This window comes from Lissotriton vulgaris, chromosome 4_1 (assembly GCF_964263255.1).
Source record: "Lissotriton vulgaris chromosome 4_1, aLisVul1.2, whole genome shotgun sequence".
Classification (NCBI taxonomy): Eukaryota; Metazoa; Chordata; class Amphibia; order Caudata; family Salamandridae; genus Lissotriton; species Lissotriton vulgaris.
The window spans coordinates 1396563188-1396586176 of NC_141691.1; the positions used below are offsets into that span (position 1 = coordinate 1396563188).

Genomic DNA, 22989 nt, shown 5'->3' on the forward strand with positions numbered 1-22989 from the left:
GTCTGGTATCTGCTAACCATCAACGGCAACCATTACGCCCTCTCAAAATATACATACTTCGGGGCACCTTCCCTGATCATGCATCGCAACCCCTAAGCGACCACTCTCTTGGCGTGTTGAAGAGCAAAGCTTTCATGTTCACTAGTGTGAAGTACCAGTCAAATGTTAGAGTACCTCTTTAATTTGAACACAACATGGACTTCTTTTCCTTGCCTTTTCAAAAAGAGTTCAGTTTCCACCTTGTGCCCATTCCCAAAATTTCTAATGCATTGCCATTTTGGGACTTCTTGTGAACCCTTTGAATCTTGTGGATCCTCACAATTAGTTAAATATGGCCTCTTCACATAAATACTGGCTAAGCGCATTGTATAAACATGAGATGATAATTTGATTAACATCCTGTGGAATAAAGGATTCAAGAGAAGGAGGCCAAATCAGTGTTAACACGACCTATTAATTCCCATGATCCGTTGTCTTTTAATAGAGGCTTATACATAATAGTACATTTGTAACAGGTAATCGTAATATGGTTTAACATTTACATCAAGACATTCTGGTAACATCATAAACCACAAGGCTGAGTGAATTAATTGGGATCACTGATCATCGCACTGATATTGATATGGGGCATTGTTGGGTGCCTAAAACAAAACTGTATGCCTTCTTAGTGGAAAGTGGGAAGGGTGCCCCAAATTATGAGCTATACTATGTCATGGTCCAGCTTCAGTGGCTGATGCCTTCCCATGGAGGTAGTCTTGAGAAGGCTGATGTTATTGCAGAATTGACGGACACCAATCTATTGTGATGGCGCATGAACAGGGGTAGGACAAACACTCCTAGCAATTTGCTTAGGACGGTGACGGAGTCGTTTTGTAACACTTACATTCAACCGCGGTCTATGCAGACCCCTTATACAGCGGAGCTACCATTGTCATTGTTTCACGATTGCTTTCGGCTCACAATACATTACAACATCGGTCCTTGAGTGGAGGCAGGAATCCATAGCTGGGGGAACCTTTTCGGTAACTGGATGCTGACTTCTGTGGAGGACCAGAGAGAAATGTATGAATTGAGCACCAGCAAAATTCTACTGCAATAAAGCAATTCTCGGTCAGTTATCTTGGATACAGGACACCGCCCTTAAGGAACCCAATATCTCTCTTGGATTGTAGATGGCCATAACTCAATGTAATGAACATAAAGAGATCACAGAAGTTTATACAGCGCTAATATAGGTGTGGGACGTTTCTGTGCACCATCTCAAAATGATAGCAGAAACCCATTTAAAATTGGAATTCACTGATGATAAATGGCTGAAATGTTTGGGTAGTGTTAAGACTGCCTCAAAAAATGCAAGGCTGAAGTACACACTCTGCTTTCCCCAGGGTTACTTGTCCCAGAAGCACATTGAACATGTGTATCAGGCTGCGTCGAATTTGTGCCTGTAATGTGCTGAGCCAGACACTCATTTCTGCCACATGGTTTGGTATTGCACAGTGTTGCCAGGTTTTGGAATGATGTAGTGTAATATCTGACAGAAGTAACTGGCATACTGATACCCAAGGAGGCGACACTTTGTTTGCTGGGTCTATCGACTCACACGAAAAAGACTGAACGCGTGGGGATTCGTGGACTTAGTTCTGGTGTTGGAGAAACTCTTCATAGCTATGCCTCAGAAGGCCCCTGTTGTGCCAAAATTCTGGGACTGGTTGCGAGATCTCAAGAAATTGATATATGCTGAAATTTATATGCTTTCAAGTGAGAATGCTGAAGATACAAACAGGGTTCGGTATGATGCATCGAATAATTCAGAAACACAGCCGCCTTGAAAACAATATCGTATGGAAGGGTATTGGGCTTGGTGTTACTATTAGTAAATGTTTTGGTGCTTAGCTTGAACGAATGGAGGAATTGGAATAATAGTAGCCAGGTATGTTTCTAGACAGACTGGGCAGACAACTGAATGGGGGTGCGGAGCTCCTGTACTCTGGTGGTTTAATTTCCTATTTTCTCTTGGTGTTATGCTTCGTGAGTAAACTGGTAATTGGTACCCTAAAAAAAAGATTCTGTAAAATATTTTTCATAATGAGTTGTTGTGGATCGACTAATTTGTGACATTTAGTTTGAAAAAGTAATGAATAGCTTTTATTGCTTATGTTTTGCACTAATAAGTTTTCCAAGTTTGTATATTGGTTTTATAGATATAGGTTGCTCGTTTTAGAGGTGGTGGTTGGGTTTGTGTTTTTGTGTTTGAATGGTGATGCTTTTGCTAGATTGTGATATTCGATAACTGTATATCTGCTTGTTGTAGTCAGACTTTCTTTGGGTTTGTATTTATCAATGGATCTGTGGTCCTTTGATCTGGTTTAATGTTTCTATTACACTTGAGTTTATCTAAAACATTGGTGGTGTGTTGCAATATAGTATTGTGTGTTACACTTTTTAAAGGTTGTGTGTGGTATGTAATGGTGGTTGTTTCATTTTGTGATGGTGCACGTGTGGCAGCTAAAATGATAGGCGATTTTGTCCATATTGTTTCTTTTACAGTAGTTTATTACATTTGTGGTCTGTCTTAATAGGGTATGTAGAGTTATTTTTTATATGATTAGAGTGCTTTTCGCTGGGTAAATGTGGACTCTGAAGAGCTTATAAAAAAGGTTGTGTCAAGCTGTAATGATGCTTTTTTTGTTTGTCTTAATGAAACCACTCCTCACAGTGACAGCATAAAAGGCTTCACTAAAATATCAGACCATATTAAAAAAGTGTTATTTGTGAAGTCCAACAAAAAAGCTATGAAAAGAACTGGGGGGTTTGACTCTGAATGTACCAAGGCTAACTCGAAACTTAAACGTGTTCTCCACAACCCTATCAGAAATCAAGCGGATATCGGAGTCCAGAAGGGAAAATAGGCAGGTGCTAAGAGATCAGAAATCCGCACTAAAAGAAGAAGCTTGGCACGACCTGCTTAGAGCCTTTGGTACTAGAAACATGACAACTTTATGGAAGGCTGTTAATGCTCCATTTTTGGTAGACAATGACACAGCATCTATTGAGATACCTATAAGTGAGACTGAGTGGGTGGCACACTTCACAAAACTGTATAACAATCCAGTAGGCGACTTATGTGGTGACACAGGCACAACCAACGACTCAGAAATATTGCCAGATAATAAACAAATTGGCATATATATCGATCTTGCCGAGGTTAACCAGGCTATCATGTCAAGTGCGGGAGGTAAGGTACCCGTACCTGACGGTATCCCGGTAGACCTTTTTAAATCAAACATCTTTTTATAGGGACCGCTCTTAACCTAAGTAATTAATGCATGCTGCTCGACATGTTTCCTGCCAACATGGTCTGAATCAATCCTGGTGCCTATTTTTTAAAAAGGTGACAGGGAGAACCCAGCATGCTACAGGCCAAACTCGCTGCTGGCGACTGTCAAAATTATAGGATAGGTAATATTAACTAGATTACAGGAATGGGCGGAGGACCATTCGATTATCAGCGACGTGCACTATGGTTTTCGCAAGGGTTTGGGTACTGTGGAGCAGGGCCTTAATTTAAATATTAATTTATGCAAGTACACAAAGGCAAAATGGGGCAGGCTGCACCTGGCGTTCATTGATTTAACCGCGGTCTTCGACTGTGTAATTCACAAGAAGCTTTGGTACATTTTAGAGAGATTGGAGGTGGAAAATTCAATGATTTTATTCACCTTTACTCAGAAGCAAAAGCTATAGTTCGTTATGGAGTTGGGGGGAATGCACAAAATCATTTAGGGTAACGCAAGCGTAAGACCGGGATGTGTCCTGGCACCCTTTCTCTTTAATCTTTATATAAATGAACTAGGAGCAGTGTTTTTTTTTTTTTAAAGTTTTTATTAATAAACAAAAATAACAAACAACAACATAACACAAGGCAATAGTACAATAATGACGATCATGAGTCCATACAGAACGTTACTCCAAGCAGATCTATGTACATAATACAATTGTATTCGGATGCGGAGGGGGGGGGGGGGCAGTGAGGAAACAGTGCGATGAACACAGTTAGTGAATAATACATGGAATGTCGCTCAGGGAGATAAGGAAACATCGGGAGTTAAGTCATGCGGGGGAGTACATATATTTCCACGGTAGGTATTCCACTGTGACCAGACTCTGGTTCATGTTTTAGATCTACCCCGTGCCAGATACACCGTTTTTTCCCTAAACATGCACCAATCCACGTTTTCCTTCCATACCGATACCGTGGGCGATCTCCGGGAACCCCACAGCTGAGCGATGTCCCTCTTGGCTATCATGTTACCAAGGGTCGCCCACCGGATCTGAGCAGCAGTGTAATCATTCGGTTCCCACACATTCAACAGGCAGCGCCCTGCTTCCGGCAACAGTGACACACCGGTGACCCTTTCCATAACCGCATGCACTCGGGCCCAAAACTCAACCGCCTCCGGACATTCCCATAGAATGTGGAGGAAGGTACCAGTCATGCTGCAACCACGCTTACACAACCCATCCAGAGAATAACCCATTCGAACCAGACTCGGACCAGTGACATATACACGGTGGAGGATCTTGAGCTGGACGAACCGAAGGCGGGCAGGTATGGCGACCTCCTTAGGCGAAGACAAAGCGGATTGCCAGTCCTCGTCGTCAAGCTCCAACCCGTCAGCAGTCCATACTGCCCTGAGACGCACAAGTAGATCAGCTCGATTATTAATCGGCTTTTTATAAATCAATGAAATCGTGCTGTCAGGTACATAGCCGTCCAGTATACGGTCCTCGAGAGGGGAGGACACGGGAATATCAGTGCCCGCAGCAAAAACCGACAGCAAGGCGTGGCGCACCTGCACATATCTGAAAAATTCCATGTCTCCGAGCTCGTATTCCTTCCTCAACACTTCAAAGGTCTTAACATTCCCCTTGGACCAGAGGTCGCCCACTCTGCTGATGCATATCATGTCCCATTTCTCAAAACCTTTCGTTCTCCACAAACTACCCAATCTTTCAGATGCCTACAGTGGGGTTGCACGAGTCAATCTATCACACCATCCCAAAGCCGCATTCGCATCATGCCAAACTCGCACAGCAATTTTAGTGGGCCCAGTCAGTGTCCTGTAAATCCCCTTGGAATAAAGCGCCCTGCTATAATTCCCACCCGGTAAAAGGTGTTTGTCCATCTCAAAAGCCGGGGTAGGACCGGGTGCGTAGGTTGCATGGTTGACCGCACTTAATTGAGAGGCCCAATAATAGCGCTTGATATCTGGGAGAGCGATGCCTCCATCGTACCAAGGAAGCGTGAGTTTGGAGAGAGCAATACGCACACGCCCATCCCAAACCAAACGCATCTGCAAGCTCTCTACTTCACGAAAATAGCTCGAAGGAATGAGGTCAAAAGAGTTTTGGAGTGCATACAAGAATCTCGGCAGCGACATCATCTTGAAAAGGGCCGCACGCCCGAGCGGCGACAGCGGTAACTGACGCCAGCGCGTAACATCAAGTTTAAGCCGCTGGAGAGGGGGAAGCAGATTGCGCTCATAGCGAACAGCGGGATCCAAGGAGACGTAAATCCCCAGATATTTGAAACCTGTCTCGGTTACATGAATTGGGCATCTACGAGGCAATGGAGGAAGACCTCCTGCCAACACGTAGACACAAGATTTCGTCCAGTTGATAATGAGACCCGAGTTCTTCCCAAAGGAGGTTAACACGTCAAAAAGCAGGTTCAGGGATTTCTGGGGGGATGTGAGGTACAAAAGGATGTCATCCGCATAGAGCTCAATACGATCCTCAAAATCAAGGGGTCCACCGAATGCCCTTTATCGAGGGCTCCCATCGGAGCCACGCGGCCAACGGCTCCAGCGTGAGGGCAAAAAGCAGGGGAGACAGCGGGCAGCCCTGCCGAGTACCTCGCCCGAGAGCAAAAGTGCCGGACACCTTTCCGTTGACCACCACCTGGGCCAGAGGCTTCTCGTAGAGAAGTTTCACCCAGGCGATGAATGCCGGGCCAAATCCAAATTTAGCGAGAGCCGCCCAAAGATACGGCCATTCTATTGTATCAAAGGCCATCGTGGCGTCCAAGGAAGCCAAAATGGCCGGCTTAGAGAGAGTTCCAGCCCTCGCGTGAACTCCATGAAGTCTCCGAAGATTAAGGGCGGTATTACGATGCGGGATAAAACCGGGCTGATCCGGGTGGATCAAGTCACTGATCACCTTGATCAAACGGTTAGCTAACAATTTGGCTAAAATTTTGGGTTCGGCCTATAGGAGCGAGATGGGTCTATAGGAGGCACAACGGTCACGCGGCTTACCCTCCTTATGAATTACCACAATAGTGGCCAACCGCTGATCCGCAGGGAGGGAACGGGAGTCCAGTGCCTCAAGGAACATACCCCTAAGATAGAGCGCCAATTTGTCGGGTCGTAGTTTGTACAGTTCAATGGGCAAACCATTGGGGCCCATAGACTTACCAGAACGAAGGGATCGGATAGCCACCGCAACTTCGTCTGTCGTGAGAGGTGCATCCATGAGGTCTCTATCAGCATCGGAAAGGCAGGGCAATGCAATGTCCCGCAACAACAACTGGGAATCCTCCTCGTCCCTATCACAGACCAAAGAATACACAGTTCGGAAATGGTCTACAAAACATTCAACAATCCCAGCAGGGTCAGTAACACATACTCCATCCGGCCTCTCAATCACAGGGACAACTCGATTAACTCTTTCCTTCTTATCAAGCCATGCAATCAATTTACCGGCCTTGTCGCCCACATCGTACATCGTTGCTCTCTGTTCATTACTTTAGCAGCGTCGGTCACCAGGGCTTTATAATCAGATTGTTTCAGGCTGAGGGAATGTAGTTTAGAACGGGTGACACCCGCCTCAAGATCACTCTCAAGCACAGTTATATCCGTCTCAAGGCGTACCATTTCCTCATATTTGGCCTTCTTGGCAGCAGCAATCAACGACAAAGAATGTCCACGCACAACTGTCTTGAAAGCCTCCCATAATGACACAGACGAAGAAACAGACCCCACATTTTCAAGGAAGTAGTGGTCGATAGATTTTATCAGTTCAGAGCAGGTCTTAGGATTACGGAGGTACCAGGGATTTATGGGAGCCACCCTGCCCTCGCCACACACCCCGGCTTCCACACAAAGCCACAAGGGAGAATGATCCGAAATACCCCTGGGGAGATGTCTAATTTCTCTGATAGAGGCGGATTGGGCTGCTGGCAATAAGAAGTAGTCAAGCCTGGAAAGGCTCCCGTGGGCCCCCGAGTGGAAGGTATACTGTAGCTGTGCAGGGTGCATCAACCTCCAACTATCTATCAGCCCAAAAGTTTCCAACAACTCACTCAACCACAACTGAGACCTAGCTAAATCCCTGGGAGGGTAGCGATCCAAAGTGCCAGAGGCAACGGAATTAAAGTCCCCACCCAGGATTACAAGACCTTCCGGGAGACCTAGAATAACCCGTCCAATATCAGCAAAGGTAGAAGTCTGCAGGCCCGGGGGGGACATAGGTTGTAAGTATGGAGAGTGTCTTCCCCTCCCATCTACCAGTGAGCGCAGCATAGCGCCCTCTGTCATCGAGTATTACATCATCGATTTCAAGGGGGAGAGAGGACCGGACTAGAATGCCCACCCCCCTAGAGTCAGAAGTTAATCCAGAGTGAGCAACTAGACGATATCCACGTCTATTCATGGCTTGACATACGTTACCAATTAAATGCGTTTCTTGTAGAAGAACGACATCCGGGGAATGACGTCTCAGGAACTGCAGCACAACTCCTCGTTTTATCCTATCCCCCAACCCGTTAACATTCCAAGACAGCAGTCTCAACTCACTACCCCCCATTACCGGAAAGAATGCAGAGCACACCCCACACGGAACACAATGATCGGAACGAAAGAGAAAACAATACGATGCCTTGTGAAAAATAACGAACACACAAACACCCCCCCACCACCCCCATCTTAAACCCGTTACAACGCCCCCCACCCTGCGACTCAGTAGCCACCCCAACTTGCAGTGTGCCTGTCGCCCAAACATTAAACTAATCTACACAAAGAAAGCCAGGAGGAGGAAAGAGTCCCATTTCTCCCCGCCACCCTCGGGCCAATAACAAAAAGAATGAAATAGTCAAACTCAGCTGAGAGTCAATTGAAGTGTTCAGACATCGGGAACCACAGTGTCGCTCTTACTCCGGCGAGCCACCCTCTGCACCGCCAGGGTGCTCAGTTCGGTCATCCCTTTTAGGCAAAGAATTGCGATTCTCCTATTAACATGACCAGAGAATCTGGATTTCATTAAAGACACGGAGGCTGACATTATGCATTATCCTTTAATAGCAACTCACACAGCCGCACTACATCATAAAGGATAAGTTCTAGAGTTAACAGTGAACAAAGGATGTAACCAGGATATGATCTGCCTCTTTTAAAAGAATCGCAGCAGGGAAGAACTTCACAAACGGAGAGAACCAGGAAGAGCTTGAAAAACATCGTGGAACGAACTTCAGTAACTCCAAAATCTCAATGGAAAGCTTCTCAATGGACATCCGGTTAAACAGAATTGCCTGAAAGAAAGAAATGATTAAGAATCAGGAGCCTAGAGAGCTATAAAATCTCATCACAGAGAGATAACAGAAGCATAGGCATAATAAAAGATTAACAACAATTGAAGTAGTCAAAAAGCTAAAAATCATAAAGACGCATCAAAAGTTGTAAAAGGGAGGAGGGAGGGATAATGTCAGCCTCCGTGTCTTTAATGAAATCCAGATTCTCTGGTCATGTTCATAGGAGAATCACAATTTCATTACAAGACCGGAGGCTACATTATGCATGTTCGTAGCCCCGAAGGACAACATCAGACATATGCTCGATAGGCTTACAGTAATGACGAGCAAAGGTGTTAGCATTTGACCAATCAGCAGCTTTCAGGATATCATCCAACTTACCACCTGACCAGAAGGATTTACTGGCCATAGCTCCTCTGATAGAATGTGCTTGAAATTTAGAGAGGTCGATACCAGCAAGACTCATGGTAGATTTAACCCATCTAGCTATAGAGGTGGAAGAAACAGGTTTAAAAGGTTTCATAAAAAAGAAACTAAAAGTTGATTGGCATTGTTAGGGCGTAGGAGAGACATCCTAGCGTCATACTCTTTCATACAAGCAACCACACAAAGTTTAGGGAAAGTGTCAAAACGAGGATAAAAGATAAAATCTGACATGGTTTTAGTCCTTCTTAGTAATTCAAACTTGACACCAAAAATATCATAACATCTATTAGAAATGTCTACGCTTTTGATGTCAGATACACTTCTACAGGAGACTAGACAAAAGAGAGTGGCGAGTTTGAAGGAGAGAAATTTTCTATTAAGGGAAGAGTTATCTGGCCAAGAACAAAAAAGGTCTAAAATACATTTGACATCCCAAAGGGTCTGATACTTAGGTCTAGGAGGTCTCCTTAGTCTTATACCCTTGAGGACTCTACAAATAATAGGATTTTTACCTACCGATTTACCGTTGATAGGGGAATGGCCCGCGGAGATTGCGGATCTAAAACAATTAATAGAACGATAAGAAAGGCCTCTGTCAAATTGTTCGACCAGAAAATTTACGATATTGACGACAGGAGCCTCCACGGGTTCGAGACTCCTTTCCAGGCACCAATGAAACCATTTCTTCCAAATGTTGTTATACCTAAGGTGTGTTCCGGGTGCCCAAGATTCTCCGAGGAGAGAGAGAGCTGTCGACGAAAGTCCAGACAATTCGTTAGATTGCCTGACACTTTCCAAGCAAGAAGGTTCAAATTCCCCTCGAGAATAAGATGATGATCTTCCCCGTCTGCGTTTGAGACCAGGCCTGGAGAGGCTGGGATCAGAAAGGGAATGTCGCATTCTAGTTCCAGGGCTGTCGGGAACCAAGCTTGGGACGGCCAAAAGGGAGTAATCAGGATCAGAAGGCATTGCTCCAATCTGACTTTCTAGAGGACCCTCTGAATCATGGCGAAAGGAGGGAAGGCATAAACATTAAACTAATCTACACAAAGAAACCCAGGAGGAGGAAAGAGTCCCATTTCTCCCCCGCCACCCTCGGGCCAATAACAAAAAGAATGAAATAGTCAAACTCAGCTGAGAGTCAATTGAAGTGTTCAGACATCGGGAACCACAGTGTCACTCTTTGTCCGGCGAGCCACCCTCTGCACCGCCAGGGTGCTCAGTTCGGTCATCCCTTTTAGGCAAAGAATCGAGCCAGTCACTGACACTGTCTGGACGATCGAAGAAAAATGTCCGATTCTCGTATTCGATCCGAAGTCTAGTTGGAAACAGCATGGCATACTTAAGGCCCAAGTCTCGCAGCCTTCGTTTCACATCCTGAAACCCCATTCTCTGCCTTTGAACCAACTGGGTAAAGTCGGGGTAGAAGTTAACAGATGTGTTCTCGAACTTTACGGGCCGCCCACCCAAGAAGCCTGCAGGAAGGCATCTCTGTCCCGAAAGTGTAAAAGTTTGGCAATGATAGGTCTCGGGAGGGGGGGGACACCCGGTTTCGGCTTTCCACCCGGAACTCAATGGGCACGTTCCACGGCAAAGAATTTGCTAAGCCCGGTGGGGGCGAGATGAATCAGAACCAGATCTTCCACCAGGAGGTCGGTCGCAGAGTTTTCGGGGTTTTCAGGGACTCCTATAATGCGTACGTTATTACACCGGGCCCTGTTTTCGAAATCCTCAAGTCGATGGGCCATCAGTTCGTTTGAGGAACGCAAATTGCCGACTTCGGTCTGTATGTCCCAGACGTCGGTAGTCAGGCTGGAGGTCTTTAAATCCAACGACTTAACCTTCTTGTTGGTTTTCGCCAGGTCCGCTCTAATCAAGGTGACTTCAACGGCCACCGTATCGATCTTCGAGGCGAGAGCCTCATATTGTTGCTCCATAGAAGCCTTCATGCTGGCGATGGCGCTCATGACATCCTGAAGGGATAATTCAGAAGAAGCGTCAGGGTCCGCCTTAGGATCTTCAGGAATACGGCCGGTGCCGCCAGGGGATCCCCTAGGTTGAATATAGCGTTCCATCACGTTAGTTTGAGTCTGTCCCCCTCGGAGAGGCGTCTTAGTCTTGCGCTTCTCGTTGTCGAGTCTGGTGGCCATATTGGAAAAAGTGCCCCGAAGGGGCCCGCGGGAACTGGTGAAAATGGCCGATTGGAGCGAGGCCAAAAGTCAACGAAAGTGGGCCAGAACAGCGTAAATACCGAAAAAGCTGGATATAAGGCGCTCACAGATGATGGCACACGGCGAAAGGGCAAAGCCAAGCCGGATCGAGGGTAGATCTGAGCCGTCTTCCAATCAGACAAAGCCCGAAGTAGGAAAGCGAAACTGAAAGTTGAGATGAGGCCGTCTGGGGGAGAACCCCTCTAGCCGTTGTTATTCAACTACTCCACGGCATGCAGGCTAATAGAGCCCCCGGTGACGTCCTGGGGCAGGCCGCAAAAGTTCAAATCGATGTAGCAGCGGCCCCGACGTCCGAATTAAATTCTCGAAAGAATATTAAGATACGCCAAATTTCGCCTTCAAAAGCCCATCTTCGGAATCAGGATATATGTCAGGATAATTGCGAAGGGCGGCGAGGGTCTCGGGAGCTCTGTGCTCACGCGACCATCTTGGATGCCCGCGAAACTCCTCCTAACTAGGAGCAGTGTTAGCGAAGTAGTGCCAGGACCTACTGTTAGTTGATAAACGTCCACTACCCGCACTCCTGTACACGGATGATGCGGTCCTTATGTCCCGCACTCCTTAAACGGGTAGTTAATAGTTTTGTTACTTTTATGGCTGATTTGGGTCTTACTGTCAATACTTTCAAAACTTTTATTATGAATTGTGGGGCAGGCAGCAATAAGATTAGGCATGCCTCTATAGATGCCAGAAGGTTAGAAAGTATAAATACCTTTTCTTATTTAGGGAAACTATTTGATCACACAAACACCTGGACAGAGGCAATAATACAGAACACTTTCATCAGATCTCTGCTGGCTGTCCCTGACCTCCACGTATACTTGCCACACAGAGCTGGGGTTGCTGTACTTAATGGATGTCATAAAGATCCAGCCAGTTTCACTCTGGCATAGGATTTGGACCACTGAGGAGGCACTTCTTAATCGCCAAGTTCTGAATGACAGTAGGGGACTAGATGGGGCAATGCATAATATAGAGAACAACGAGTTTCCCTGAATTAAACGATTGTATCTTCTCAATCGACGTTGCATTTATTCTTCCTCTGTAAATCTTATTCCATTCACAGAAGGAGATGGAGGGTTCCAATTTTAAGATCATTTGGTTTTAGGCATTGCCTCCCTTCTCTCCTGGCCCTTCAATGCCTAGAGAATTAATTTATTATCGCTGCAGTTACTGTACTTTAATTTTTTTAAATTAAATTCAGAATTATTATATGATAAGTCACGATTTTTATAAACCAAAAAGGGAATGGGTTTTAATCAATATTAATTACTGCCATTGTATATTTTATATATTTTTAGGAATGGAAAATGTTACTGTATATTAAAACATTGGAATGTTGGTAGCTCCATTGAAAACAATGGCGTGCTCCGGGCTTTTAATGCCTGGTATAAGCCAGGAGCTCCAACATTCCAATGTTTCTTTGTTCACAGCTCTGGCTGTGGCTCTGGCTCTGAACAAAGGTTTCAGGGAGCCTGAAGGGATTTCAATCCCCTTGCACTCCCTGAAGGCTTTGTTTTATTTTCTAGAACATTCTGCCCTCTAGTGGCAGAATGTTCTAATAGCCTTATAGCCCTTCGTAGTAGGGCTATACTGGCTTTTTTTTTTCAAAACCGTTTTTATTAAGAGTTCAAGCAAGATTCGGTACAGCCCTCCACAGTCAGGAGGAGACTGTCAATGACACATATGTAAAGGCACAGCATTGAACCCAGAGTTTTAGAATGACATACCCCAAACCTCCCCCATCCCACCTATCCCCAAGAACACCCTCCAACCCCAGTCCCAACTACCCACCCCTTATCCCACCCAAACCCAGTGCACGTGATCACAGCTTAACAACATGAGATGAAAAGTAAAGGCGGTGTCGGCCAGCAGCCTAGGGTACAGGATCTACATCTGGAGGCAGCACATCGTCAATGTCCGTCGGGGGTCAAGGGCCAGGCCCCTATAGTCCGCCCACCGTTTCCAGATTTTGAAATGTTTGCGGGGACATCCCCGGGCTTCAAATACAGGCTGCTCCAGGCCCATGAGAAAGTCCAATCCTGCCTTCCAAGCACCAAGCGGGGGGGCACGTTCACTCTTCCAAGCCTGGGCCGGATCCCGCTTGGCCACCACCAGCCCCAGCAGCAACAGGTGACGTTTGTAAATGTTGCCCCCAACGTTTTCTAGGACATGTAGAAGGCCCAGCCTAGGGGTACGGGGCAAGTCCCACCACCACACCTCCGACAGGCAGTCCCAAACCCCAGCCCAGAATCTAGTCAGTCTCTCACAGGACCACACGGTATGGATATACTGGCTTTTAAAGTCCTGCTGCTTTGTTAAAGCCTTCGGCTCGGGCTGTTAACACTGCAGCGGGCCTTTAATAGCCCGTATAGCCCACTAGGGCGAGCTATAAGGCTATATAATGTGCTTTTATGAATGTCTTATTTAAGAGTTCGAATAAAGTTTTATTGATTGATTGATGTGTGAAGTAGAGTTAAGTTTCTTTTGGAGTGGTTGCAGTATTATTGAATGGTATATCCATAGAAAATTAGGTGGATTAACACCATCGGTGCGGTGCAGATTTACCCTGTGCGCTGACCAAAATAGATTCCCATTGTTCATGACGAGCTGTACGAGAGGTGTACCTCATGACGAGCTGAGCTCTTCATGAGCATCGAAGGGGTTAACAACGCTGCAAGGAGTGTTTCATTGGGTATAACAGTATTTTAGGCAAGACACTTAATAACTCAATCTGTTTTAAAATAATTTTAAATAGAAAAGAACCTTATTTTATAAGGAAATGAGCAGACTATGGGTACCAAAGGATGATTTCATCAGCTTTGTCAATTTCCATCTTTTGAGTGATTTAATATGTGAGGTAATAACCAGTGCATGACTGAAGTGCGGATAATGGATAGTTTTCAAAACCATAACTGACATATCTCATTAGTTTTCAGATTTGTTTCAACCATAATTTCACTTTAATTGTGTTTTTAAATTAATTTCTGTGATCTTATTAAACCTACTTTAATTTGTTTCAACCAAAGCTAAGTACAACGTTACTTTTTTAAAAGAGTTCACAACACTGTGCTGCCATGTAGATCCAGGGTAAACCTGTGTGCAGTGGAGTGGTTAACTGCCTGGGGATGAGCTTATGTTCTATTATGGGCAACCAACAGACTCCGGTGCACGACCATTGTTAGGGGGTTGGCCAAAGGGCCTGGGCTTCAGTCAGGCTGTGTCTTTTTTCTTTTAAAATTATAAAAAAAATATTTTAAGGGTTTGTACCCTGCTGTTGGAATTATGAACCCTTGCTGATTCTAAATCCATGTTGGACCTTGTGCAAGGTCTGTGGACCTGGTCCTGAGTCATGGACGGGTTGGGGATGGCTAACAAGAGTTCATGAACTCATTAATGGGATTGTGAAGCCAACTGGTGCAATGAAACCTGTCGCAGAATTGGGGATTTGTTTTCATTTTGCCTTAAAAGGAACAGGGGAGTGCTTCTTTAGGCCCCACCACGTAAGGGAAGGGATCAGATGATGCTACAACTGCCCCTGATAGCGCTTACCAATTTTTTCAGGACTCTGGGACAAGGTCTCGAGTCCTGGAACAATTAATGCAACATTTATACCAAGTTGTGGCCTGCGAATCAAAGAACTTCAGGTCCATGTCTCTTACTTTTGGTTGGCAGGATGACTAGAGAAAAGTCTCCTTGTCGATTGAGATGTATTAATTTTTTAAAGTTTGGATGAGCAGAAGGTGTGCGAACATGGATTTGCCGTCCACCATGGATTAACATTCCAGATATCTCTATCTTTTTTACGCTTTTAAGCTCCCCCCCCCTCCACATCCCCCACACACAAATAAAACGAATGCTAACTTTTCAAACTACTTAGTGGACTCAGAATAAACCAAGCAAAGGCACCTCTTGTATAAAGTTCTACTTTCATGCCAAGTTTAATCTAATTCTTTTCACCTGTTTTTCTGCATTGGAGATCAAATAATCCTAAACAGTTGATATGGGAAATGTTGAATTATTTTTATTTTTTGCACGCCTACTCTTATCTTTTTTACTTTTTGGCCCCTGCTTGGTGAAACTGCAAAAAACGTACATGTTTATGGCAAAGGTTCATGCAGGTTTGAATGACTGTGCCAAAGATCATAAGAAATCAAAAAATGCCTTGAAACTCCTACCTAACCATAACTATAAAGCCACTATTGCTGCCTGTGTAATAGGTGGACAGTTTTACACTAATATGCACACAATATTAAACAGTTCACCTTTTTCCTTTGTTGTTGCAAGTTGTAATAGACATTGTGTTGGAAATCCGTGGCAGTTAAAGTTCCTTTATCATTAAGTGGCTGCACAGCTTACCGTATAAGTGTTTGTTGCAATTAGATGACTTAAAGCAGAGTAACAGTCTTGCTAAATAGCCAGGGTCTCTGTTGGTGCCCCCCTTGCATAACATTTAGCTTTTCCTAATTTTAGTCTTAATAAGGACTTAGAAAAAGTCATAACAGAAGTCATTGGGACTTTTCACCTTATTAAGATTGTTCAGTTTTGTAGAAGCGGTTATCAACGCTGGGAAAATATAATGTATACGTTACCTTTGGTGTTACTGTGTTACACTATCTGTTCTATTGGTTGATAAGTTTTCAGCTTTCTGTACAGTCTGGTATGCATATTTTCTTTGGCGTTCTTTCTGCATAGGCTTGCATGAAGTTGATTCATCCAATAACAGTGGAGTAATTTGGCAAAAAATATTATCTGAGAGGATATGAATACTCTACCGTTGGAGAGTACAATATGTGTTTTTTTTATTTTTCAAGAGAAGATTTTCCTTAACTCAAACTGTAGATTCTTCGTCCTGGATTGTCTTTCAGCCAGATATTATCATCAGTGCCAGTGAAGGTAAGTTATTGAGAAGCAGAAAACCTTCCATTGAAGAAATGCAATTATTAAAATTTTCAGATTAGGCCCTCTTCAGCAGCTTTTTCTGAAGAGGGGTCCATCTGTTGTCCGCGTATGTTTTGCCAAATCAGGTACCTTATTCTCCTGCCTAATTAACTGGACATTGTATAACTCATTTTCTCCAGGATTCGAATAATAGAACTTCAGTAATGAATCTTTGTATGTTTAAATTGTATAGATGAAAAATAAATCCAGTGCACTATGTGCTCTAAGTTCAATTGGGCTGCCTCATACAAACAAGTGTAGTTGAACATTTAGCATAAATACTGTACCGTAGTATTGCATTTTAATGGCATTTTTTATTTGTGTTACGCACACACCAGTATGCCTTCTTGGCATAGGGACCAAGACTGTGGAATGACCTCCCTTTTTCCCCAAGACTTCTTCCATCAGTGATTTAATTCAGTATAAGGATTAAACGCCCACCTCTTAATTGCATATAGTTCCTTGTCCCCCTTACCCAATGTTCGTGCTGTTTTTCCTCCGGTGTTAGTGTTCTTGGATCTCATTGGAAATTCTTTTTTTTTTTTTTTTAAAACCTTTATTTACGAATGCACAATACACAGCGTCTGCCTACAACCCCGCTGGGCCGGCCGCTATGACAAAAACAGGCTGAGCGAAAAGTGCAATATGAGGCAGTACGTTGCTGGAGCAATCTCTCACGTCAACATTATCGGCAAGAGCATAACATCATACAAGTAGGATAAAAAAGGTTTAATTTTATGTTTTTGTCGAAATGAACACAAACAAACAAACACATGGTGTCATAGTGGCAAGGGTTGCTGGAGGTGGGGGGGGGGAATGGATGTAGGAGAAACGACGATGGTGAGGGGGGGGTGGCGCGCGCAAGAGAACAAAGCATGTGGTGAGAATAGGAGAGGAACGTAAATCACGGGAAGGAGGAGAGAGGGACCTCGTAGTCAAGCGGGGGAGAACAGATGTCTCCACGATAAGTATTCCAGGGAGCCCAAACTCTGGACCACTTCCCTGGACGCCCCCGGGCCTCATATACCGTCTTCTCTCGGAACATGGACCAGTCCATGTTCTCTTTCCAGGCACTTAGCACTGGCGGTCTAGGGGAGCCCCAAAGCTGCGCGATATCCCTCTTCGCAATCATATTGCCTAAGGTAACCCAAAGTGTCTGGGCAGCAGTGCAGTCAGACGGTTCCCACACATTCAACAGGCAACGACGTGCCTCAGGAAGCAATGGGACCCCCGTGACACGACTCATCACATCATGCACCCTAGACCAGTACGCTGCAATCATCGGACATTCCCACAGAACATGAAGAAAGGTACCATCCATCCCACATCCACGCTTGCATCGTCCATCCGAAACCAAACCCATTCGCACCAGACGCATTCCAGTAAGATACACACGATGGAGGATTTTCAATTGGACAAAGCGAAGTCGTGCCGGAATAGCCACCTCCTTAGGGGAGGACACAGCTGACTGCCAGTCCTCGTCGTCCAATTCAAGTCCGTCAGCCGTCCAGGCGGCCCGGAGCTTCTCGAGCTGGTCAGCTCTGTTATTAATAAGCTTCTTGTAAATTAAGGAGATGGTACTGTCTGGGACGTGGCCATCTAGAACTCGATCCTCCAAAGGGGAGGACTGCGGAACGTCCGTACCGGAGGGGAAGACAGAAGACAAGGCATGCCTCACCTGCATGTACCGGAAGTGCTCCCTATCATCGAGCCGGTATTCCAGCTTCAATGATTCAAAGGACTTAACCGCGCCGCGTGCCCACAGGTCCCCCACCGTGCTAATCCCAATCATGTCCCATTTCTCAAACCCTTTCGTCTTCCAAAGGTTGCCCAGTCGTTCCGAATCATACAGCGGCGTCATACGTGTCAGTCTACCACACCAGCCCGTGGCCACCGTAGCGTCCCGCCATGCCCGCACAGCACATTTCGTTGGGCCCGTAAGGAGTCGGAAGGGGGCCTTGGAATACAGCGCCCTATTAAAGTTGCCACAGGGCAACAGCAGTTTATCCAAAGCAAAGGCAGGAGCGGGCTCCGGAGAGTATGTCGCATGGTTGATGGCGCTCAGGTGCGAGGCCCAGTAGTATCGTCTAATATCCGGCAGCGCAATACCTCCGTCGTACCAGGAGAGCGTGAGCTTGGATAAGGCAATGCGGGCACGGCCGTCCCAGATGAGTTGCCGCTGTAAACTCTCGACTTCACGGAAATAGCGAGCTGGAACAGGGTCGAAGAAATTTTGCAGGGCATAGAGGAATCGGGGGAGCGACATCATTTTAAAGAGCGCCGCCCGGCCTAATGGAGATAGGGGCAGATCGCGCCAACGCCGAACATCCTGCTTCAGTCTGCGGAGCGGAGCATACAAGTTCCGCTCATAGCGGACCGAAGAGATCATGGATACATGGACCCCCAGATACTTAAAGCCGTCAGTCGCTACCAGGATGGGAAATCTGCGGGGGAGAGGCGGCAGGGTACCAGCTATGGCTTAGACACAGGACTTGGTCCAATTAATGACAAGTCCAGAGTTCTTACCGAAGGACGTGAGGACGTCGAAGAGAACATTGAGTGACTTCTGAGGGGAAGTGAGATAAAGAAGGATATCATCCGCGTACAAGGAGACACGATCCTCGAGGTCAGGGGACCATCGGATCCCTTTGATAGAGGGCTCCCACCGGAGCCACGCGGCAAGAGGTTCGAGTGCCAAGGCGAATAAAAGCGGAGAAAGGGGACAGCCTTGACGTGTGCCACGGCCCAAGGGGAAGGGGTCTGAGCATCTACCATTCACCGTGACCTGAGCCAGCGGCTGTTCGTAAAGAAGCTTGACCCATGCGATGAAATTGGGGCCAAAGCCAAATTTAGCGAGGGCTGCCCATAGGTAGGGCCATTCAATAGTGTCAAATGCCATCGTGGCGTCGAGGGAAGCGACTACTGCTGGCTCGGCGAGAATAGAAGCTCTCGCGAGGACACTGTGGAGCCTACGCAAATTAAGAGCAGTGTTTCTGTGGGGGATGAAACCGGATTGATCCGGGTGGATCAGGTCACAAATCACAGCAAGCATCCGAGTGGCCAGCACCTTAGCGAGGATTTTGGGTTCCGCGTTAAGGAGGGAGATGGGGCGGTACGAGGCACAACGGTCACGAGGTTTGCCATCCTTATAAATGACCACTATAGTAGCGAGGCGCTGCTCAAGGGGGAGGCATCCAGCCTCAACCGCCTCGAGAAACATGTGACGCAGGTGGGCGGCCATCTTGTCTGGGCAAAGTTTGTAAAGTTCAATGGGGAGTCCATTGGGGCCCATTGCCTTACCCGAGCGAAGGGAACGAATCGCAAGGGCGATCTCGTCGACAGTAAAGGGGGCCTCCAGAGCGAGGCAGTCCGCATCAGACACAGTAGGCAGGGCAATGTCACGTAGGAGTAGCCTGGAGTCGGCCTCATCTCGGTCACTAACAGGCGTGTAAACCATACGGAAGTGGTCAACAAAGCACTCAACAATCTCACCCGGATCAGAGACAGTCTCTCCAGAATCACGAACAATGGAAGGAACAACACGACTCGCACGCTCAGTCTTATCCAGCCACGCAAGAAGCTTGCTAGCTTTGTCACCCACATCATACAGTCGACCAAGTTGATTAGACCGCATCAATTTAGCAGCATCCGTGACACAGGCTTTATAGTCTGCTTGCTTCAATTCCAATTCGTGCAGCAGTGCAGGCGTGTCATTCCCACCCAACTCACTTTCAAGCGCAGTGATTTCGGTTTCAAGAGCCACAACAGCCTCCCTCTTGACCCTGCGCTCAGTGGCAATGAGTGACAGGGCGGAGCCCCGAATAACCGTCTTGAAGGCCTCCCAGAGAACAGTGGGGGAAGTGACTGAGCCCAGATTCTCAGAAAAATAGCAATCTATTGCCTTAATCAAGTCTGAGCGGAGCCGGGGGTTTCGAAAATGCCAGGGAGGGATCGGGGGAACTCTATTACCAGGCAGACCGCCCACAGAAATCGTAATCAGCAGGGGGGAGTGGTCCGAGATACCCCGGGGGAGATGCCGAATCTCACGAACAGTGGACAAAGTGGAGGCTAACATAAGAAAATAATCGATACGGGAGAGGCTGCCGTGCGCACCAGAGTGAAAAGTGTATTGTTGGAGTGTGGGATGTAGTGAGCGCCAGACATCTACTAAGCCAAAAGTGTCAGCCATTTCACTGAGCCACATCTGGGACTGTGGCAACACTCTAGGGGGTAGCCGGTCGCAGTCGCCGGACATGACAGAATTGAAGTCCCCGCCCAGGACCAACAAGCCGTCTGGCAGCCCAAGGAGAGTCCTGCCTAAATCAGCATAAGTGGTAGCCTGCAGTCCCGGGGGGATATAAACAACAACAAACACGACCTGCTTACCCTCCCACCTCCCCGAAACAGCAGCATACCGCCCACGCTCATCAAGGATAACATCGTCGATAGCAAGAGCAAGGGAAGACTTTACCATAATACCCACACCCCGGGAGCCCGAGGTGAAACCCGCATGTGCAACCAGTCGATAACCCCGGCGGTCTAAGGCCTTGCAAGCATTGCCAATCAAGTGGGTCTCCTGAAGGAACACAACATCAGGGGCGTGGCGCCTCAAGAATTGCAATACAATGCCCCTCTTAATCCTGTCACCCAAACCATTTACGTTCCAAGAAATAATCCGCATTTCACCCCCCCCCCATTGCGACAAAAACATTCCACACCCACCCCCCAGCAGGACCCACTATGAAAAGTCATTGCAAGATACGAAATACCATGAAACACAAAACAGAACAAATTAAACGAAACACAACCCAGTCCCCAAACGCCAACCCCAAAACCCAAACCCGTTACAACACCCCCCTCCCTGCACCCCTGCTGACTAAAAAGCCACCCCCAACTGCAGTGTGCCTGTCGCCCCATACTTCTACACAAAGAACCCCCCGAGGAGGAAGGGAGAAATCACCCGTTACCGCACCGCCACGGGCAGAGTCATTAAGGGCTAAGTCAATTTACACAGTACGTTGCATAGTCTCAATCGGAACCTCCAGGGCCTCAGTTACTCCTGGGCCGCTGCACCACCTTCCGCACCACCAGGGCCTCCGCTCCCAAAGTCATCTGCCGGCAACGAGTCCAACCAGTCGGCTGCACGTTCAGGTTGATCAAAGAAATAGGCACGCTCCCGATATTCGATCCGGAGCCGGGCCGGAAACAGCATGGCATACTTCAGTCCCCGGTCTCTCAGGCGACGCTTCACTCCAAGGAAGCCTGATCTTTGTCGCTGCACTTGGGGAGTGAAATCGGGATATATGGAGACAGAGTTATTGTCATACTTCAGGGGACCATGTTTACGGGCGGCCTGGAGGATAGCATCCCTGTCCCGGTAGTGAAAGAGCCTCGCGATGATAGGCCTCGGCGGGTTCCCCGGCTTCACTTGACCTCCTGGAAAACGATAGGCGCGCTCCACGGCAAAGAACTTACTAAGTCCTGCCGGAGCCAGTTGGGCGACTATAAGTTCCTCAACCAAAAGATCGGTCGCTACAGCACCATCACCTTCCGGCACTCCGACAAGGCGTATGTTGTTCCGCCTGGCCCTGTTGTCATAGTCCTCCATCCGCTTGAGCAGTAAGTCGTGCGATGCACGCAGATTGCCAATTTCGGATTGCGCCTCAGCCATGTCGTTCACCAGGCTCGACGTTTTAAGATCCAGTGCCTTCACCCGCTCATTTGTTTTGGCCAAGTCGGCCCGAATCAGAGTCACATCCACCGCCACCGTGTCTATTTTGGACACTATGGCTTCGAATTGTTGACTCATGTCGGCCTTGAGTCCAGTAATGGCAGCCAAAAGGTCTTGGAGCGACACTTCCGAAGTAGACGATGTGTCTGTTTGAAGTCCTTCAGCACCCATGCAGACGGCCCCGGGGGAGCCTCTCGGCTGGGTGTAGCGTTCGATCATGTTCGACTGGATCGATCCCCCCCGGGTCGCAGCCTTCCGGCGTTTTTCGGCCTCCGCTTTCGTTGCCATCTCGCGTTCAGCGTCGGCCGGAAAGCCAGGGGAAGTGACGAGAAGGTAGAAAAGTCTCGAAACTCCGACGCGCGACTGAGACAGAGGTGTCGCGGGCTCCTTGCCAGTCCCACGGAGGATAGTGCAGGCTGAGAGGGCAGCAGGCGAGGCAGAGTAGGAGGAGACAGGAACAAAGGGAAGGAAACCGAAAGTGAAAGCAATACACCTCCGGCGGGCCAGATGCCAGGCAGCCGTTGTTGTTCAATTACAGGTCGGCCACAGTGGGCAACAGAGTCCCCGGTCGCGCCCGCGGGCAGGCCAGAAAGTTGCAAATTTCAGAGAAATGGTCCCCAGGGTCCGATTTCGACCAAAAAAGGATCAGTAGCATCAGCGATGATGGCGCTGCAAAAGCCCGTCAAAATGACCAGGATAGGTGCAGGATAGATAAAGAAGGACGGTGCGGGTCTCGGGAGCTCTCTGCTCACGCGACCATCTTGGATGCCCGCGTAGCTCCTCCCTCATTGGAAATTCTTGCATGTTTCTTTGTCTTCACGTGTTGGCTATGTATTCTTCTATGTGTACAGTGCCTAAAAAAGACTTTTAGAGAGGAAGCGTCTGGGTATACTTTTAATAGGAATATGGTAAAAGCCTTTGAGATTTCTCAATGTACGGTTGCACTTTTACAGGAGTGGTCCCCTGCACACTTGATATTGTTTTTAAAACATCTGGCCCTTAGAATCAGTTATGAATCTGATAAAGAACATTGCATTCAATTGAAAGCATTACAAAGTGTTTGCAGAACAAAT

General features: G+C 47.0%; 1 protein-coding gene across 1 annotated transcript in view; it reads left to right on the plus strand.

Moving 5' to 3' along the window:
* The window catches only part of RMC1 (regulator of MON1-CCZ1), a 319509-nt gene that overhangs the window by 154836 nt on the left and 141684 nt on the right, over nt 1–22989 (plus strand). Inside the window, exon 12 of the mRNA XM_086965645.1 lies at nt 16087–16140. Coding sequence (XP_086821771.1) covers nt 16087–16140 — 54 coding nt within the window. The remainder of the gene's footprint in view (nt 1–16086; nt 16141–22989) is intronic.